The 14,681-nt window shown below is 48.1% G+C and overlaps 1 protein-coding gene across 5 annotated transcripts; it reads left to right on the top strand.

The window, feature by feature from the left end:
- The first annotated feature begins 2,214 nt into the window (after positions 1-2,214).
- Positions 2,215-14,081, top strand: LOC105694452 (protein jim lovell). Of its 5 annotated transcripts, none has more exons than XM_012415126.1 (7): positions 2,215-2,313; positions 3,318-3,436; positions 3,528-3,780; positions 3,936-4,064; positions 11,870-12,129; positions 12,514-12,864; positions 12,986-14,081. In XM_012415126.1, exons 2-7 carry the CDS (start codon positions 3,329-3,331, stop codon positions 13,655-13,657), a joined length of 1,773 nt encoding a protein of 590 aa, XP_012270549.1. In that variant the 5' UTR covers positions 2,215-2,313; positions 3,318-3,328; the 3' UTR covers positions 13,658-14,081. The 5 variants fall into 5 exon arrangements, with proteins under 5 accessions (XP_012270549.1, XP_012270550.1, XP_012270552.1 ...); XM_012415127.1 differs by having other exon boundaries at positions 3,160-3,436; XM_012415128.1 differs by lacking the exon at positions 2,215-2,313 and adding an exon at positions 2,438-2,670.
- Positions 14,082-14,681: the final 600 nt, after the last annotated feature.

The raw sequence follows: 14,681 nt of genomic DNA, 5'->3' as shown, positions 1-14,681 counted from the left end.
CATATGAGACCGTTAGTGTTAAATGAATATTGAATTAGCGTTATGTACTTTGTGGACATTGATTCGGTGTGTACTGTAAGTTCGAGGATACTCCGAGAGAGAACGAGAGCTCCCTTGTAATTTTAAGAGCTAGACGAAAGCCTCGGCATACGATGTCTTTGTCGTTACCCATACCATCGCACGGTTCACGTTGGTCAGTCCTTTGGTCACCCTTTCAAACCTAAACCGAACCAATTGTATCTCACACGAGGGACATTTTTGAAGCGATCGGACGATTGTATACCTTTCATTAATTGGCACTTTCGCGGAATACTCATACGCTGTGAATCACGCGAATAAGCGTCAGCCTGATAGTCGTCCAGCTTTGTGTTACCATTTTTGAGTAACGAGTCTCTGCGTAACACCTCGATGTACCCTAGGGTAAATCCTCTCACGGAGCATTGCTAATAAGCATGTTAATCGTTAATCGATTAACATATATGTCAGCCGTGGTAGAATGCAGGAATACGATTCAAGATTAGTAACTCGAGAGCGAAGACTGCCATTCGATGACAAATGATCTGGACACAATTGCCGAGAATCCGTTAGACGCGTGGATGCTCACAAATGATATTTCAATACTGTATCCAATGATTCACTGAACATAATCGAACGATGCACTCGTAAATAAATTTGGATTGCCTCTACGAAAGAGTACCGCGCCAAGAACAATAAGCAAAAATATCTGATGGGCATAGTACCGAAGACGCTATGATAAGTCTTTTAGTGGCGTAAAGATGGACTCGGTACCTTCTTTTTTGAGCTTCTCCCTCTTTGATGTAAGATCTCTGTACCCCGTGTAGAAAGAAATTATTGAAATGTCGCTCGTGTGCATCCAGCCTAACGTATTTTGATAGCTTTCTCGACAATGCGTCACGCTTAGGGCAAAACTAAATAAACCGATGGTTCCCCAGCGACATCTCGCGGTTCGTTTCGAAGTTATCGTTTCGTCGGAGCGAAGTCGCGCCGGTAATTGCTCGTACTATTATTAGTCGGTATGTACCCGATAGTTGTAAATTTTGTGCCACTCGTTGCCTGTGCCTTTAAGATGACTAAATTGGGAATCATTTGATCGGCGATTACTTTTCTCCGGGATATCGAAGCTAAGCCATTGTTACCCGAGTCGGAGTGGGCTTCCCCCGAAGACAGTGTTTCACGATCGCTGCTGCCAACCGATACAATAGAGATATGAGACGCGAGGAAGGAAGATTCGAGAAGATCAATTCTGTAACTTAAGAGAAAGAGGTAGCGCTGCGAAGGACACCACTTGCTAGTCTCGTCTGTAATTTTATCCGGTCACACGATGCATACAAGAAAATAATATTTAATATTATTAATTTAAATTAATATTATACTGTACTATTATGAAAACAGATTAAAAACAATGAACCATTGCAGACGCCGTGAACTCGATTTGCAACCGCGAGGGCAACCGATCCATCCGGGGAAACCGAACACGTGAAATGGTCATTTATCCTTCTACCTGTGAAAATGGACTACGTTAGACCTAGTCGATTAACAGGGAATTCAATTCCACGGGAATGAACGTAACCTGCAAATCTGGTGCTCCGCGATAATTCCGAGTTTGTTCGGGCGGATCAATACCGATTAACTGGGGGATCACCAATGAAAGACAACTAGAAATCGGTATTTACCCACGGTAAAATAGTTCTGAGCGACGCAAAAACCTGGCGGTAAAAAGAAATTCATCGGGGTCCTATCAAACGACGCCACGCAGTAACGGAAGATGGCGGAAGGTATGTCGCTGGTCGAGGAGAGTACAAGTTAGAATTTATTAATATAATAACTCATAAATCTAACAAATACTTACAACTAATGATTACCTAAGATGACCCCGAGGGTCCGTCAACCGATGCTGAAATTAAATAATTACACAATTCGGTACTCACCGCCACCCCTACGCCCTGGCTTGTGACGGCAGAATTCTACCACGCCACGGCAGGTAAAAAAAATTTCGGCTTTTTATCATTGACGCGACCCTTCGACTAATATAAAATTAAATAAGGACTTGAAAAAGCTTCGAGGAGCATTTTTGCGAAAATTCTCGATCACGGACGCAGACTTTCGCCATCTTCTCGGTGCCGTTTATCGATCGCGGCGCGGCGGTGCCATATCTCCGGCGACTTGGTCCCGCGCTCGCGCACGCCCAGCGTTGGCCATTTGCGCGCTGGCGAACGTCGCATGTGGCGAGTCCGCGTTCCCATTCCCCGAATTGACAAGCCCCGGCATTCCTGCGAACTCAAGATACCTCAGGTAAATATTAGAGCACTAGTTTTGTAAGAACCGCCAATACGGTAACGCTGCGCTCCCATGGCCAGGATTGACCTGTCTGTGGTCGCCGAAGCGCTGCCGCGAGTGGCCATTTGCATTTGCATTTGACGTTCCGCCGACGGTCCCGCGAATGTCCTTTGTTTTATTAAACCCGCGCCCGGCGATCGGGGGAAAAAAAGTCGACCGACGAGTTGTCCGAAAAATGCGTCGCGGATGGCGAACATCCAAATCGTGTGGTCTCAAAATGGCCATAATTGGGTTCGGCAGTGGTCACGTGGTCGCTCGCGGGACCACGTGACTGGGCCGGCTCTTCCGATTGGCGGAACGTGACGACGATTCGTACGTATCTCTTCCGAATTCTTGGCACTCCGGACATTTTCTCATTTCCCTGATTTAACGCGAAAGTTTTCGACCGCAGAAATTGTCTCTTATCTCGCTCCTTCCTATCTTGAATTTTTTTAACTCCTCTGTAATTTAATGCGGAAGTTTCTGCCCGAGGAAAACGGACAGGTTAGCGGGTATTTCGATGACGTTCCAAGTTCCGTGATTTAATTTCTTCGCGGAAAATTCTATTATTCTTAAGATTCTGGGGACCAAGTTTGAGTCAAAAAACCTTAATTAAGGATATTTTATTTTGCTGGGAGATATTATGTGGATCGAGTTTAAAATCGTATGCGAAATTTTTCGTTTGGTAAGATTTAATTGAACAACAGTTGAACTGAGATAATTTGAATTATTTTTAAAAGAATTCAACGGCCACAAAAGAGGCGTCACTCGAAATATTAAAACGAACGGCTGTATTCACTTCCAAGATTTCATTTTACTTAGGAAAAAGATGCCTTATCACGGGAATAAATAAAGGGATTGTAAATCTGTTGCCAAAAAAATGCCAATTGCCATATTAACAATGGGTAATGAAATAGTACGAAGGTGGTTGGCACGATTATTAAAGATAAAAGGTGACCGTAAATAAATTTCATTGCCAGAGATTTACGCCATGTTGCGGCGTTCAAGAAGGAAAAACCTCAAAGAAATGGAAAATCTTTCATCGCCAGGAATTGATGCGATGGAAAGTCACGACGAGGAGGATTCCAGAATGGCGGAGGTAAATGTCCCTAAATTAAAAATGGCAATATAATTTTTAATCGCATAATTGTTTACTCTTTCTCATCGACGCACAATGACTTTATTTTCAGCTCGTTCTCTCGAACAAAGGTGGACCAAAGCTTATCCATAATGGTTTCATGTACACGTTGCATAAGAAGCAACCCCATAACATCAGGTGGAGGTGCGTGGGTAGAGCGTCGCTCTGCCGAGGGAGTTTAATAACAACGGCGGACTGTAAAAAACCAAAAGTCCGGATGGACCACAATCACAAACCGGACTTTGGTGCCGTCTCTATGGCAAGGAAGCGATACATAGCCCTTGGCCGGCCTCGTATACTGCCAGGTTAGCTCATACGATTGCCGAGTTATTTTTACTTAACATCATGAATGAAGGATTTGTTGAAAAATAGTCAGAATTATTGGTAGCACATTTTAAGCGGAAACACAATTCCCGAAAGATATAAGAACAGGTGACCCACTCCTTTTAATATTTTACAGAAGACGTGCTAAACTTTACCTGCACACCCACGTTCGCGGATAAAAATAAGAACATTATACCACCCCCCAACTTACAGCCCGAGTCCAAAATTTGGGAAAATCCCCCGGCAAAACCGATTCCACAGACAAGTAAGTTGATTCTAAGATAATACATGCGATAGCCTTTCATTTCTACCGAGCGTGTTACATAAACCATTGCTACATCTTTTTTATATCAGAAGTTGTTTTTAAACATTGATAAACCTGAGATGAAAGGCTGTCTCGGTAGCATACATTAGACATAAATAATAGAAACGCGAATACGGAACAGAATCCTGCAAACCTTTTATCGTATCGTATTACATTGGAAAATGTCCACAAGGACTCAATACCCAGAGTGCTTCGAAAGAATGCTTTAAAGAGCGTTAACCGGAAATAAAATTAAATCTAAAGCAGGAAGCCGATACGGAGACTTCGTTCCGATCTAACGTAACGTCCAACTGTGTGCTAGTTGTTTTCCACACAGTCTGTCGTTATTAACGATAACCAATGGCAGCGTTATTATCGCGATAGTTCCCAATAGCGTCGCAATGAATTATAACCATTCGGCGATAAAGCAAACCGATGAGTGAAACTGCAGCTTCAGAGCTCCTTCGGATCTCAGGACATCGGGGTCAGTTATGAATATTTAATTCCATGACTTTGAAAAGGGACATGTCCCTCGCTGATACCGATCGCTCCGTCCTCTCTGCACCGAAGTACAGAATCCCTGGAGCGATATCGTTATCTTTGGACCTTGCGCTACAGCGGCGCACCCTTTGGGCCAGGCTCGACACTAACCCTATTTTAGTCGGCGCAGTTGCCTCGCACCGGCTAAAAACCGATCCCAAGCGACGCGCCGAGAACCGAGTCGCGTACGGTTCGTCTCGAAATATTTTCCCCGGATCGATTGCGAGCTTTTCAACCGAGGCGTCCTTGCTCCTCTCCACGCGGCCGCGGGACGCCACGTGCGAGCGCGCCAAATTCAAATCCGCCTCTACCCAAAAGCCCATTTGCCCATAAATCACAAACATTTTCCCACCCAGCCTCTTTCCCCCTGGATTTCCTCCCCATCTCAATCATCTCCACGTTTCATTTCTAAAATCCCATCCACGTATTTGCCCCCTCGCCTCGAAGAAACCCCTGTAACGCTCAATCGTCAGGTTAGGAATCTACTTTATTGGCATTCACCGGCAAGTGACACCCGCGTCGAGTGCATTCGCAGGGTGTACGTTAACCCCCTAAGTTCCGCGTTTCCGCGGTCGATCGGAAAATCCGAGTGAGTCCTCGAGGTGGGGAAGAAGTTCGCTTAATCGAGGGACGGTAGGGCTGCCGTCGCCGTTTCCGTTGTGCCGGGTCGGTCGGTGCGAGGGGAAACGGCCAATGGCGCGCGCACGTGGCCGGGCCCGTCGGGCGTCTCGTCCGCGGACGTGGACGCTCGGTCGCGTGGTCGCGCCTTCCCCAGGGCCGCGTGGGTTAATCGATGAATTTCAGCCACGGGGTAACAGGGCGGCCCGATGTAATCAGGCCGGTTAGTATCGCGCACACATGATACGGATAATGCGTTGACGACCGGCGCCGTCGCACATGCGCGGCCCGACGCCCCTCGGCCACCGATTTCGATTTTAGTCATTCCCGGGTCCGGGTTGGGGGAATCGTTCGCCGCGAGAACCGCACGGAAGCGCGCGCCGCGCACATCGGCACCGTGTTACGCGTCCCTCCTGCACGGTTCGCGCGCGCGAGGAGGCGTCCGGAGAGTCGACGGTGCCGGGAGGGAGAGTCCCGCCGCAGCCCAGGTCGGACCCGCCGCCCGACGAGAACGACGTCCAGGTGCGCCGGTGTTGCCGGTGCTCACGACTACTGACTTCGGTTCGTTCGAAACGCGCAGTTTGTCCGCTCAAGCCGGAGCGGAGACGCCGCCAGCGGGAGAGCGCCCGGAGAGAGCGAGAGAGAGAGAGAGAGACGCGACGTGCCTCGCGCGCGCGACCCGTGAACACCCGTCAACGGCGACTCCCGCGAGCGAGCACCCTCCCCCGGCTCGGATCCGGGGAGGAGCACGCGCGTCTTCTATAACCTCGCTTTCCGCGGCCATTTCTGCTCGAGACCACGCCGCCGGGGTTGCCGTGCTCTCGGAGCGAGAGTATTCGATCCTTCGGCCGTGTATCGAGCGTGGGACGTTCGTTCGAGCACTTTTCGTATTTTCACGGAATCGGGTACTCCGAGTTTTTGAGGTTTCATTGGAAACTTCGAGTTTTTCAGGTTTTTTTTTTTTTTCGTAAAGCTGTTATGGGGGAGGAGTATACGTTCGGGCGGGCTGGAAACAAGAGTAAACCGGGATTGCGTTGGGTGGCGTGAATGGCATTTGAATAATTGCGCGAACTAGTCGATATATCGAAGCGACGCGAGTGACCGGACTCGATCCGCCATCTTTAATGTGGGGACCGGGGTTGGCTGTGAAAAGTGGTTGGACGTATATTCCACGGGAATGATGTGTACGTTATTCTTCACCTTTTCATGAAACTTGTATTTTAGAGGGAAAAGACCCGGTCGACGCGGACTACCTCGAAACTTCGATATATCGATAACCGTTAACCGCCTCGATGCTCGAAATCAAACGTCCCTTTTTACAATGCTTCTCTCCGGGGCTATGTTTAACCTAAATTCATTGTCCAACGCTCGATTATTGAGAACAAAGAACCGCGAAACGATTAATACGCGTATTTAGGAAAATCGTGCAACCCTCCGTCATACCCACGAGTAGAACCAGGGTAACCTAACTTAAATCGAAAAATGACTCCTTGATTGATCTAAATCGAAAGAGGAGCTCTTTTCTCCCTCTCTCTCTCTCCCTATGCAATATGGTCACATTCTGTGTAACGGTTGTCTTTTTAGACAAAAAATCCTCTTCGCTCTTCTCTTTGCTATCTTCGGAGGAATATGGAGGGAATAGTTTCGCGAGGTCCTTAGATTCTATGCCTCGGAAAAAAAGTCACCCGTGTAGACCCGCACGTATACGTTTAAAGCGTTCGATCGCGCCTGCGAATCGGGTCTCGAAAACCGGCCTAGGAGAGAGAGGGAGAGAAAAGGGACGATGGTCAGTGGACAGGAGGGTGAGGGAGCGAGACTCGCAGCGTCGTTTCGACCGGCCTAAGCTTCGGAGCTCGGCAAGGTTCGCGACTCGGCAAGTGTGCGCGCGCGCCAGGGTTGTTAGGTATACGTCATGTAATATACGTAGTTTTCTCCGCGAGCGCGAAATATATTACGCCCTTCTATTTCGAAATAGAAAATAATAAATCCAGGGAGAGATTTCATATTAAACGGTGTTTAAAGTGTAAAACACATTTTTAACCTAGCGTATGCCGTATATCGTATGCTTGCGGCATCCGCTATATTGGAAACATAATTTACTGATTTTCTACGGTAAACTACTTAATTTACGTGATATATGTATAAAATCTGAGAAAAAAAAAACGCGAAATTACCCAACCCTGGCGCGCGCCAAGTGGATAACGGCACGCGGCCGCGAGACATCGTGGGTTAGGTGCGCGAACCGCGGCAATCTTTAGTCCGTGCGCCCCCGCGAGCGTCCGATTGGCCGCTTCCGTTAGACCGGTTCACCGACGGCCAATGATCGACGCGGCTCCAGGGGAAATCGCCAATTGACGCCGGCCGGGCGGGCGAGCGCGCCGGATCGACTCGCGAGAGAGAATATCGCGTTCGCGCCAACTCGCGGGAGATTATCGGTGGCTTTTTATAGCCCGGTACGCGCGATAATAATAGTCGGAATATTTCGGCCGGGAAGTACGACCACGCGGCCGCGCCGGCCAGCCGACGAGACCGCCGCCATCTTTGTTTTCATTAATGCAGGAAACCCGCGCGAGGAGAGTACGTCGACCGGATGTGGATGCGCGGCTCTCGCGGGTTAAATCCGGCGTCGAGATCTTTTGCTCCCTTTCATTTTATCGGGGGAAAGTGGTCGCAGGGTTCGATCTGCCCGTGATCGATTATCCTTCGCGCGCTCGAAGTTTCCATTGTCGCCCTTTTGGGCGGGATACCACCGATGTCCAAAATCCGCGAAAATCTTGACCATCTCGCATCTATTCTGCGATTAATCGTCACTCCTTGAAACGTAGCGATGTAGTGCGTGAAACTTTGGAAAGCGTTTTTAGTTTCGTTGCTGGTTTTCCGTTGTACCAATGAAGTTTTCATCGGGGTCGGGGGAAGATGCTGGGGCGCCCTCGATCTTGCCTCTCTCTCGCTCCCGCGCTTCCTTCGGTCGGCCTCTCTCGCTCGCTGTCGGGCGTCTCGGGATGCCGCGGGAAATCGGTAGACGCGACCGCCTGCCCGACCCACCCTCCGCTAGGTGGCGCTCGGCCTCGGCTCGGCCAATCGCTATCGACTCTCTTACTCCGCGTATCGATTTATTCTTTCCATGGCACTCCGAGCCAAGGCCATTTCCTTCGCCTCCGCGACACGCCGCTATGCGTGCCTTCCCTCCTTCTCTCCTGGTCACCCTCGACGGATTGCGCAATGGCGGCAGTTCTCGCTTTACGAATTTTATCCGAAACCTTTTTACTCGAAATCGGCGGGCTTTACGAATCGGTTTGCACAGTCTTATCGCAAAGAGTTGTCGTTACATGTGTGGTTACCTTTTTAAAGGGTTCTTCGCTTTTTTTTTTTCGCTGTCTCTTTATCGCGCATGCTGACTCGCATCTCGCTATCGCACGTCGCGTTCGGAATAATTCCAAACCTTTTGTCATTGTACCATTTATTTATACGAAAGTCTGATAAACACCTTTGCAAGACGTTCGCAGGAATCGACGGAGGAATTAGCGCAAAGAGGTTTTTTTTTTTCCTTTCTGCAATCGCATTTACACGATTAGAATGCTTGTTGAATATCGTTAATAAAGTTGCATGGAATTATCTGTTATAACTAGGGTTTCGATTGTGAGTGTCTCTATTTTCTTTTTTATCTGTGCCGTTTATATCGCCACTTGAACTTTCAAGAGTATTCACCACGTTCCATTTTTTATTATAACTATGAAACGTTTAATCGATATCGCATTACGGAATATCTTAGTGCTCGCGCATTCTATCTTATTTCTCCGGATCTGCAAGAATTAATAAATCGTCACGGAGGTTAAAATTAAGCCGTTGAATAATTGGTCCAGAATTTTTTATCGATCGTTTGCGAGTCACTTAAACGTAGATCAACTTTTTTTTTTTTTGTAAGATGATACTCGTAGAGATAAAAGTTGGAACCCTAGTCGTAGCTTTAGTTTCAGAATGCTCCACTGTGTTATCCGATGTGTTTTATTTCTCCTCCCCCTTTCGGTGCCGATAAATATTGTAATGTATTACACTTTGTACACGCTTCTCCTAAGTATATCGTATATTAGTCTTCTAGAAGCTAAGGTACTAGATAACAAAATCTATTATACTCGTCCTATCGTTACATTCGGTGTCGGAATATTTATGGTGAGGGAGGAAGGAATTATCTGTTTATTTAAATTATTCCCCGATTTAAATGAACCATTTTTAATCCTTATCCTAAGGCTCAATTTACACCGATTACTCGGTACGCTGACTAATGCCGTGGTTTTATTAAACCGTCGATGTATACAGTGGTAAATCCAAGACGAGACGATACCGACTTTTCAAGCGTACCGTATCAAGACGAAAATGATCGTTTACACCGACGACTTGATAAATCCAAGCCATTGGTAAGCGTGGTCGGTGTAAACTATGCCTATGCCGCAACGGAGGCGCGAAAGCTCTCGTTCCGTCGTCACGTTTCCGAGCTTTGCATGCAGTCTTGGCCGTTTAAAAAAAGGGAAAAAGAAAAACCCAGAGGAAAGAGTGTCGCAGCTTAAAGAGGAGCTCGCCTTTCCGCCCTCCTTATCGATCCAGCGCGAAGAAAACGCCGAAATAGAACGGTGCATTTCCCAGAAGGACCCGCGTCATGGAAACGCTATTAAGCCTCCGCGTTTTGGGGCCCGATTTAAATCCTCTCTGCTGGATTCTTAAAATTCTACTAGTTCATTAATGTTATAAATTTTACCCGAGCTTTAATTTCCGCGCGAAATACCCTTTCGGCCGTTTCGCCCCCTCGTGTCGCTGAATAGACGTCTCCTACGAGGTTGAAATCTTTCATGAAACCCTCCCACTGGAGGAAGAAACGTCCAGGAGTGGAGGGTCGGATAAATAATGCAACGACGTGTAACAAGTTGCATAAGTTACACGGGGTGCCTTGCACTTTCCCGTCGCGGCTAAGTGGTGCACTCGCGAATGCAACTTCAGGGATCCGCGATTAAAATGAAACGCGAGCTTCCCTTTAATGCTTTCCACGAAGACTCGACGCTAACTCCATACACGGCTCGGGGAAAAAAAAAAATCGCAACACCTGAAAATAAAGTTGGGAGCTACGATCGTTTAGGATAACGTAGAACGGAAGGGTTTAAATTCCAGTTCAATCGGAGTATTAGAATAAAAATAATTCCTGTTTTCCCTACACCTAACCGTGCATGTGTTTATCCAATATGCACTATTTTTATTTTCTAATCTTGCAATGTTTTTTTACGCTTTACGGGCAATGTGACGAATCGATATTATTTTGTCCACGCGTCGATCGAATCGTGGAGCAGATTTATGGAATTCCCCGTCCTGCCTATTAATATCCAACTTCCTAAATCCGGTCTGCAGACTTTTGAATATTGCCGCCAAATCGCAAACCAATGGCCGAGCGCTCCTCGTGGCGGAGCGGGAAAGCGTCGAGATTACGGAAAAATAAAATTAAATCTACTAAGGCGATAATTGGATTCCTTCCGAAATGCAGTTGATTATTTGTCTTTTTTCTATCTCGACTTCGGTCGAATACACACCTTATCCGTCGGAGTTGAGCTACCTTTTTACTTGCCTCCCTGCTGCGTCGCGTAAACTCTCGATCTGTCATCGAAAATCGATCACAGATAATGGTCATACAAGTTATCGATATGAATACAAAATAGAACTGTATATTTATTTATTCATTACAAAAACATATTCGTTTTCTCCGTTCTCGCAAAAAAGAAATAGTCGAATTCGATCGAACTTTTTGCAGCAGCTGTTCAGATGTCGCGGTGAAATCGCCTGGCTTTGATTCGATACGATAAACGATTTATGATTTCCAGCCGATCCTCCGCAAGTAAAGAGTTAGCTCGACCCGGCTCGATTCCCGTCGTGAAATTTGCATTCGCGCGCGTCGCCTGAGGAGGTCGTTCTTTTCCACGTAGACGGCAGGTCGCAGCTCGGGACGCGGTGCCGGGGCTACCGGGGCGAACGGTCGTCGTGGAGTCCGCTAAGCTGACGCCGCACAGGCACCGCGAGAGGAATCCCCGCGAGATTCCGCGCGAGGCGGCGGACGTGCTCGAGAGCGCGATGAAGCAGGAGCCGGAGGACGAGGAGGACTGCTTCCTGGAGGAGGGCCTGCCCTCCCCCTCGGCCGGCCACTCGGTCCGGGTGCGCTCCCACGCTCGCAGCCTCCGGGCTATGGCCAACCCCAGCGCCGTCTGGGCGCACTTCGACCTCTGCCCCAACGACCCGCTCCGCGCCCAGTGCCGCATCTGCGGCGCCGTCGTCGTCCGGGGCGGCGCCAACCCCCGACAGTGCGGCACCACCAACCTGCACAGGCACCTCAGGGTGCACCACGGCGGCAGGCTCATCGGCAGGCGGTACCACGGTAAAGAACCCACGAAGCCGACCGACCCCTGGCAAGACGCGAGGAGGGTCCTTACAAACTTTGTTACTCATTTCACGCCGACGTCTCTCATATGTGCGGTTTTGCTCAAATTACATTTATTACCTTGGATTTCTTCAGGAAGTTAAGACCGGGTTCAATTTCCCTTTTTTTAATCTTCATTTATTATGTCTGCTTGCAGTACTGCCGACCGCGGCGCAGGCGACCTCGAGCGGCAAGACGATAAGGATAGCCACGCAGTCCCTGGTGAGACCTCAGATGCGAAATATCGCCCCGGCGCCCGTCTCCCAGCAACAGCAACAACAACTTCAGCCAAAGACTCTCGTATTGAAGACGATACCTCTCAAAGTGAAACAAGTTGCGCCAACGACCATTAAAATGCCGCCGCGACAGACCCCCCAGGGGTTGCCGCAAACGGTCTTGCCCCAACAGCCCACGGAGGTATTTCTTTTTCTTTTTTTTTTTTTTTTCATTCAATTTAACCCTGCTGCTCCGACATGTTTTAAATGCAATGAATGTAGGAATTTACCCTGAGCATTTATTTTCTACGCGAAATTAATTGCGACGATCTAAATGTTTCTCGCTGAAGAATTATCTCCGGGAAAATCGATTCCGCAAGAATTATCGGTTTTGCAACCCAAGTGATGGCAAATTGACGTCGGGGCGCGTTCATACATGGAAAGGGTAACGATAACGAGCTCGATTCGATATCCGACGCGAGAATTAATTTTTTTTCCTATGAATAAAAAATGTTTTACAGAGATTGCCCCCAGGTGCAATCTTCACAGAGTGGGCGGAGGTCTGACGGGGATTTATCTCTTGCAGGTGTGTCTCAGGTGGAACAGTTACCACAGCAACATGCAGAACAGCTTCCCCTCGTTGCTGGACTCGGAACAGTTCGTCGACGTGACGTTAGCCTGCGAGGGACGCTCGCTAAAGTGCCACAAGATGATCCTCTCCTCCTGCAGCGATTATCTCGCGGAGCTCCTCAGGGAAAACCCCTGTCAGCATCCGATCATTTTAATGAAAGACTTGAAATTCTGGGAAGTCGAGGCGTTAGTCAAATTCATGTACCGGGGAGAAGTCAACGTGGCGCACGATAAGTTGCCCCAGCTTCTGAACGCCGCCGAGGCGTTACAAGTCAAAGGACTGGCCGGGCCTAGCCCTTCTTCCCAGGTGGGACTTTTACTCGATCAATTAATTAGTTAATCGACTGCAAGATATTTAAACAAAGTCTGGAGTCGATCCCACGATCTTTTGTCTTTCGTGCGATGGGGTAAAAACGTTTTCTTTCCAGAACCCAAAGCCACCGATGCTCATTCCTCAGGCGAAGCCGCAAACGTCCCAGCCAGTGGTCCCCCGAGTCTTGACCGAAACCAAAGAAGTAAGACCCTCGGCATCCGCTGCCCCGGTGCCTTCTAGTCCTAAGCGAGCCCAGAAACGGCATCCGACCGAGCCCGCGGAATCGAGGCCCTTCACGAAGATCCGACTGCAGCGACCTCGCACGCCGACGTCCCCCAGCCCGGTGGTCAAGCTGGAGCCTCTGGACATCCCCCTGAGCCCCACGGAGATCTTCCCCGAGAACAACGAGGACAGCTCTAACCCTTCCAACTTCGACAACCTGATGAGCCTGCACGAAGACGACGACCCGGGGGGCGACGAGACTACCAACGCGGATGGGGATATAAACTTCTGCGAGATGCCCGGACCTCCCGATCTCCAGGACGGCGAGGACCAGATGGAATTCGTGCCCACCGATTTCTTGGAACAGGGACAGGACATTTTGGAAGAGGTCGAGGCTGAGCAGAGCAAAGGCGACAAGGACGACTCCGTCAAGGAGGTCTCCGACCAGGTCGTCGACGAGCTCGACGAAAAGGACGACGAAAGGGACGACGAGAAGCTCGAGGTCGTGCAAAACGACGACAAGAAGGACGAGCAGTCCTCCAAAGAGGACGGCGAACCCTTGTAATAGGAAGAGTATGGTCTTCTATCGTAAGACCCCAGTCATTGTTCGGTAAGGAATCGACGAGTCGGTCGTAAGTTTTATATTTCCTTATTTTTTTTTTCCTTTCCTTTCTCTTGCTAAGTCAAAGCAACATCGGTTGTGCCTGCACTGGGCGGAAGTCCTACCTCTGACTTGGTCCTGGAGGGTGATCACTCGGGTCGTGGTAATTTATTTTGAAAAATTCATCCGCGGATCCTTCAATTTTATCTTATCCTGATTTATCGAGGAAGGGTGTAATCGGAAATAAATTAGAATAAAAACGTGAGCGACGCGTACCGAAATTAGTTGGCCAAGTTAGAGGTGCCCTGAGGAAGAAAGATCCATTGAACCAAAGAAATAATTATATTAATTCAAGGAATAATTATTTGACTGGAATAAACTCAAGAAAAAAATTGTCGCAATTCCGACGAAATGTTGCGTTCAATTTATTCAATTTCAGTGAAATAATTATTCCTTGAATGAAGAAAATATTTCTCTGGCTCGATGAAATTTTTTTCTCAGGGGGAGACCGCTGCACAGGTCGGGTGTTAAAGTTATTAAGGAACTCGTGACAGTTAGTTTTAATATGATAGCGATGATACGTTTGTTAGAGAGACCTAGTAGAGTGTGTGTGACAATGATGATGCCAAGGGGCGAGATAACTTCCATCGATGGAAGGTAGCGTAATGTTATATACTGGATTCTTCTATTAAAAGTCGTCCTATCGTGATCTTGACCTTCGTGATTGTATATAATTAAGCCGGAACAGTTCAAATTTAGCGTTAGATTGTGCAGGACCGCGGTACGTTTTCCTTTCTCGTTGATTTCTCGGTTTTATTCTACGATACGTTCGCCGTTACACGTTTTACTTTCGAGCACGCATGCCTTAAACTTCGTTTCCTGGGATGATATACTGCGAGACATTACCACGGTACAATCAACGAATAGATGAAGTATTTTCTCAGAATGTCGAACCGACTCTCGTATGACAGTTTTCAAGTTTTAAGGC

This window comes from Orussus abietinus, unplaced genomic scaffold (assembly GCF_000612105.2).
Source record: "Orussus abietinus isolate OABI.00-Male unplaced genomic scaffold, Oabi_2.0 scaffold80, whole genome shotgun sequence".
NCBI classification, from domain to species: Eukaryota; Metazoa; Arthropoda; class Insecta; order Hymenoptera; family Orussidae; genus Orussus; species Orussus abietinus.
The sequence above is the reverse complement of the archived record's forward strand: the minus strand, read 5'-3'. Positions and strand labels throughout refer to the sequence as shown.

What these genes read in the sequence shown, in the direction of transcription:
- LOC105694452 (XM_012415126.1), top strand. Translation starts at nt 3,329, where the DNA reads ATGTTGCGGCGTTCAAGAAGGAAAAACCTCAAAGAAATGGAAAATCTT. An exon ending in CCGGCCTCGTATACTGCCAG is followed by an intron (nt 3,781 to 3,935) that starts GTTAGCTCATAC and finishes AATATTTTACAG; the next exon opens with AAGACGTGCTAAACTTTACC. An exon ending in AAAACCGATTCCACAGACAA is followed by an intron (nt 4,065 to 11,869) that starts GTAAGTTGATTC and finishes GTCTGCTTGCAG; the next exon opens with TACTGCCGACCGCGGCGCAG.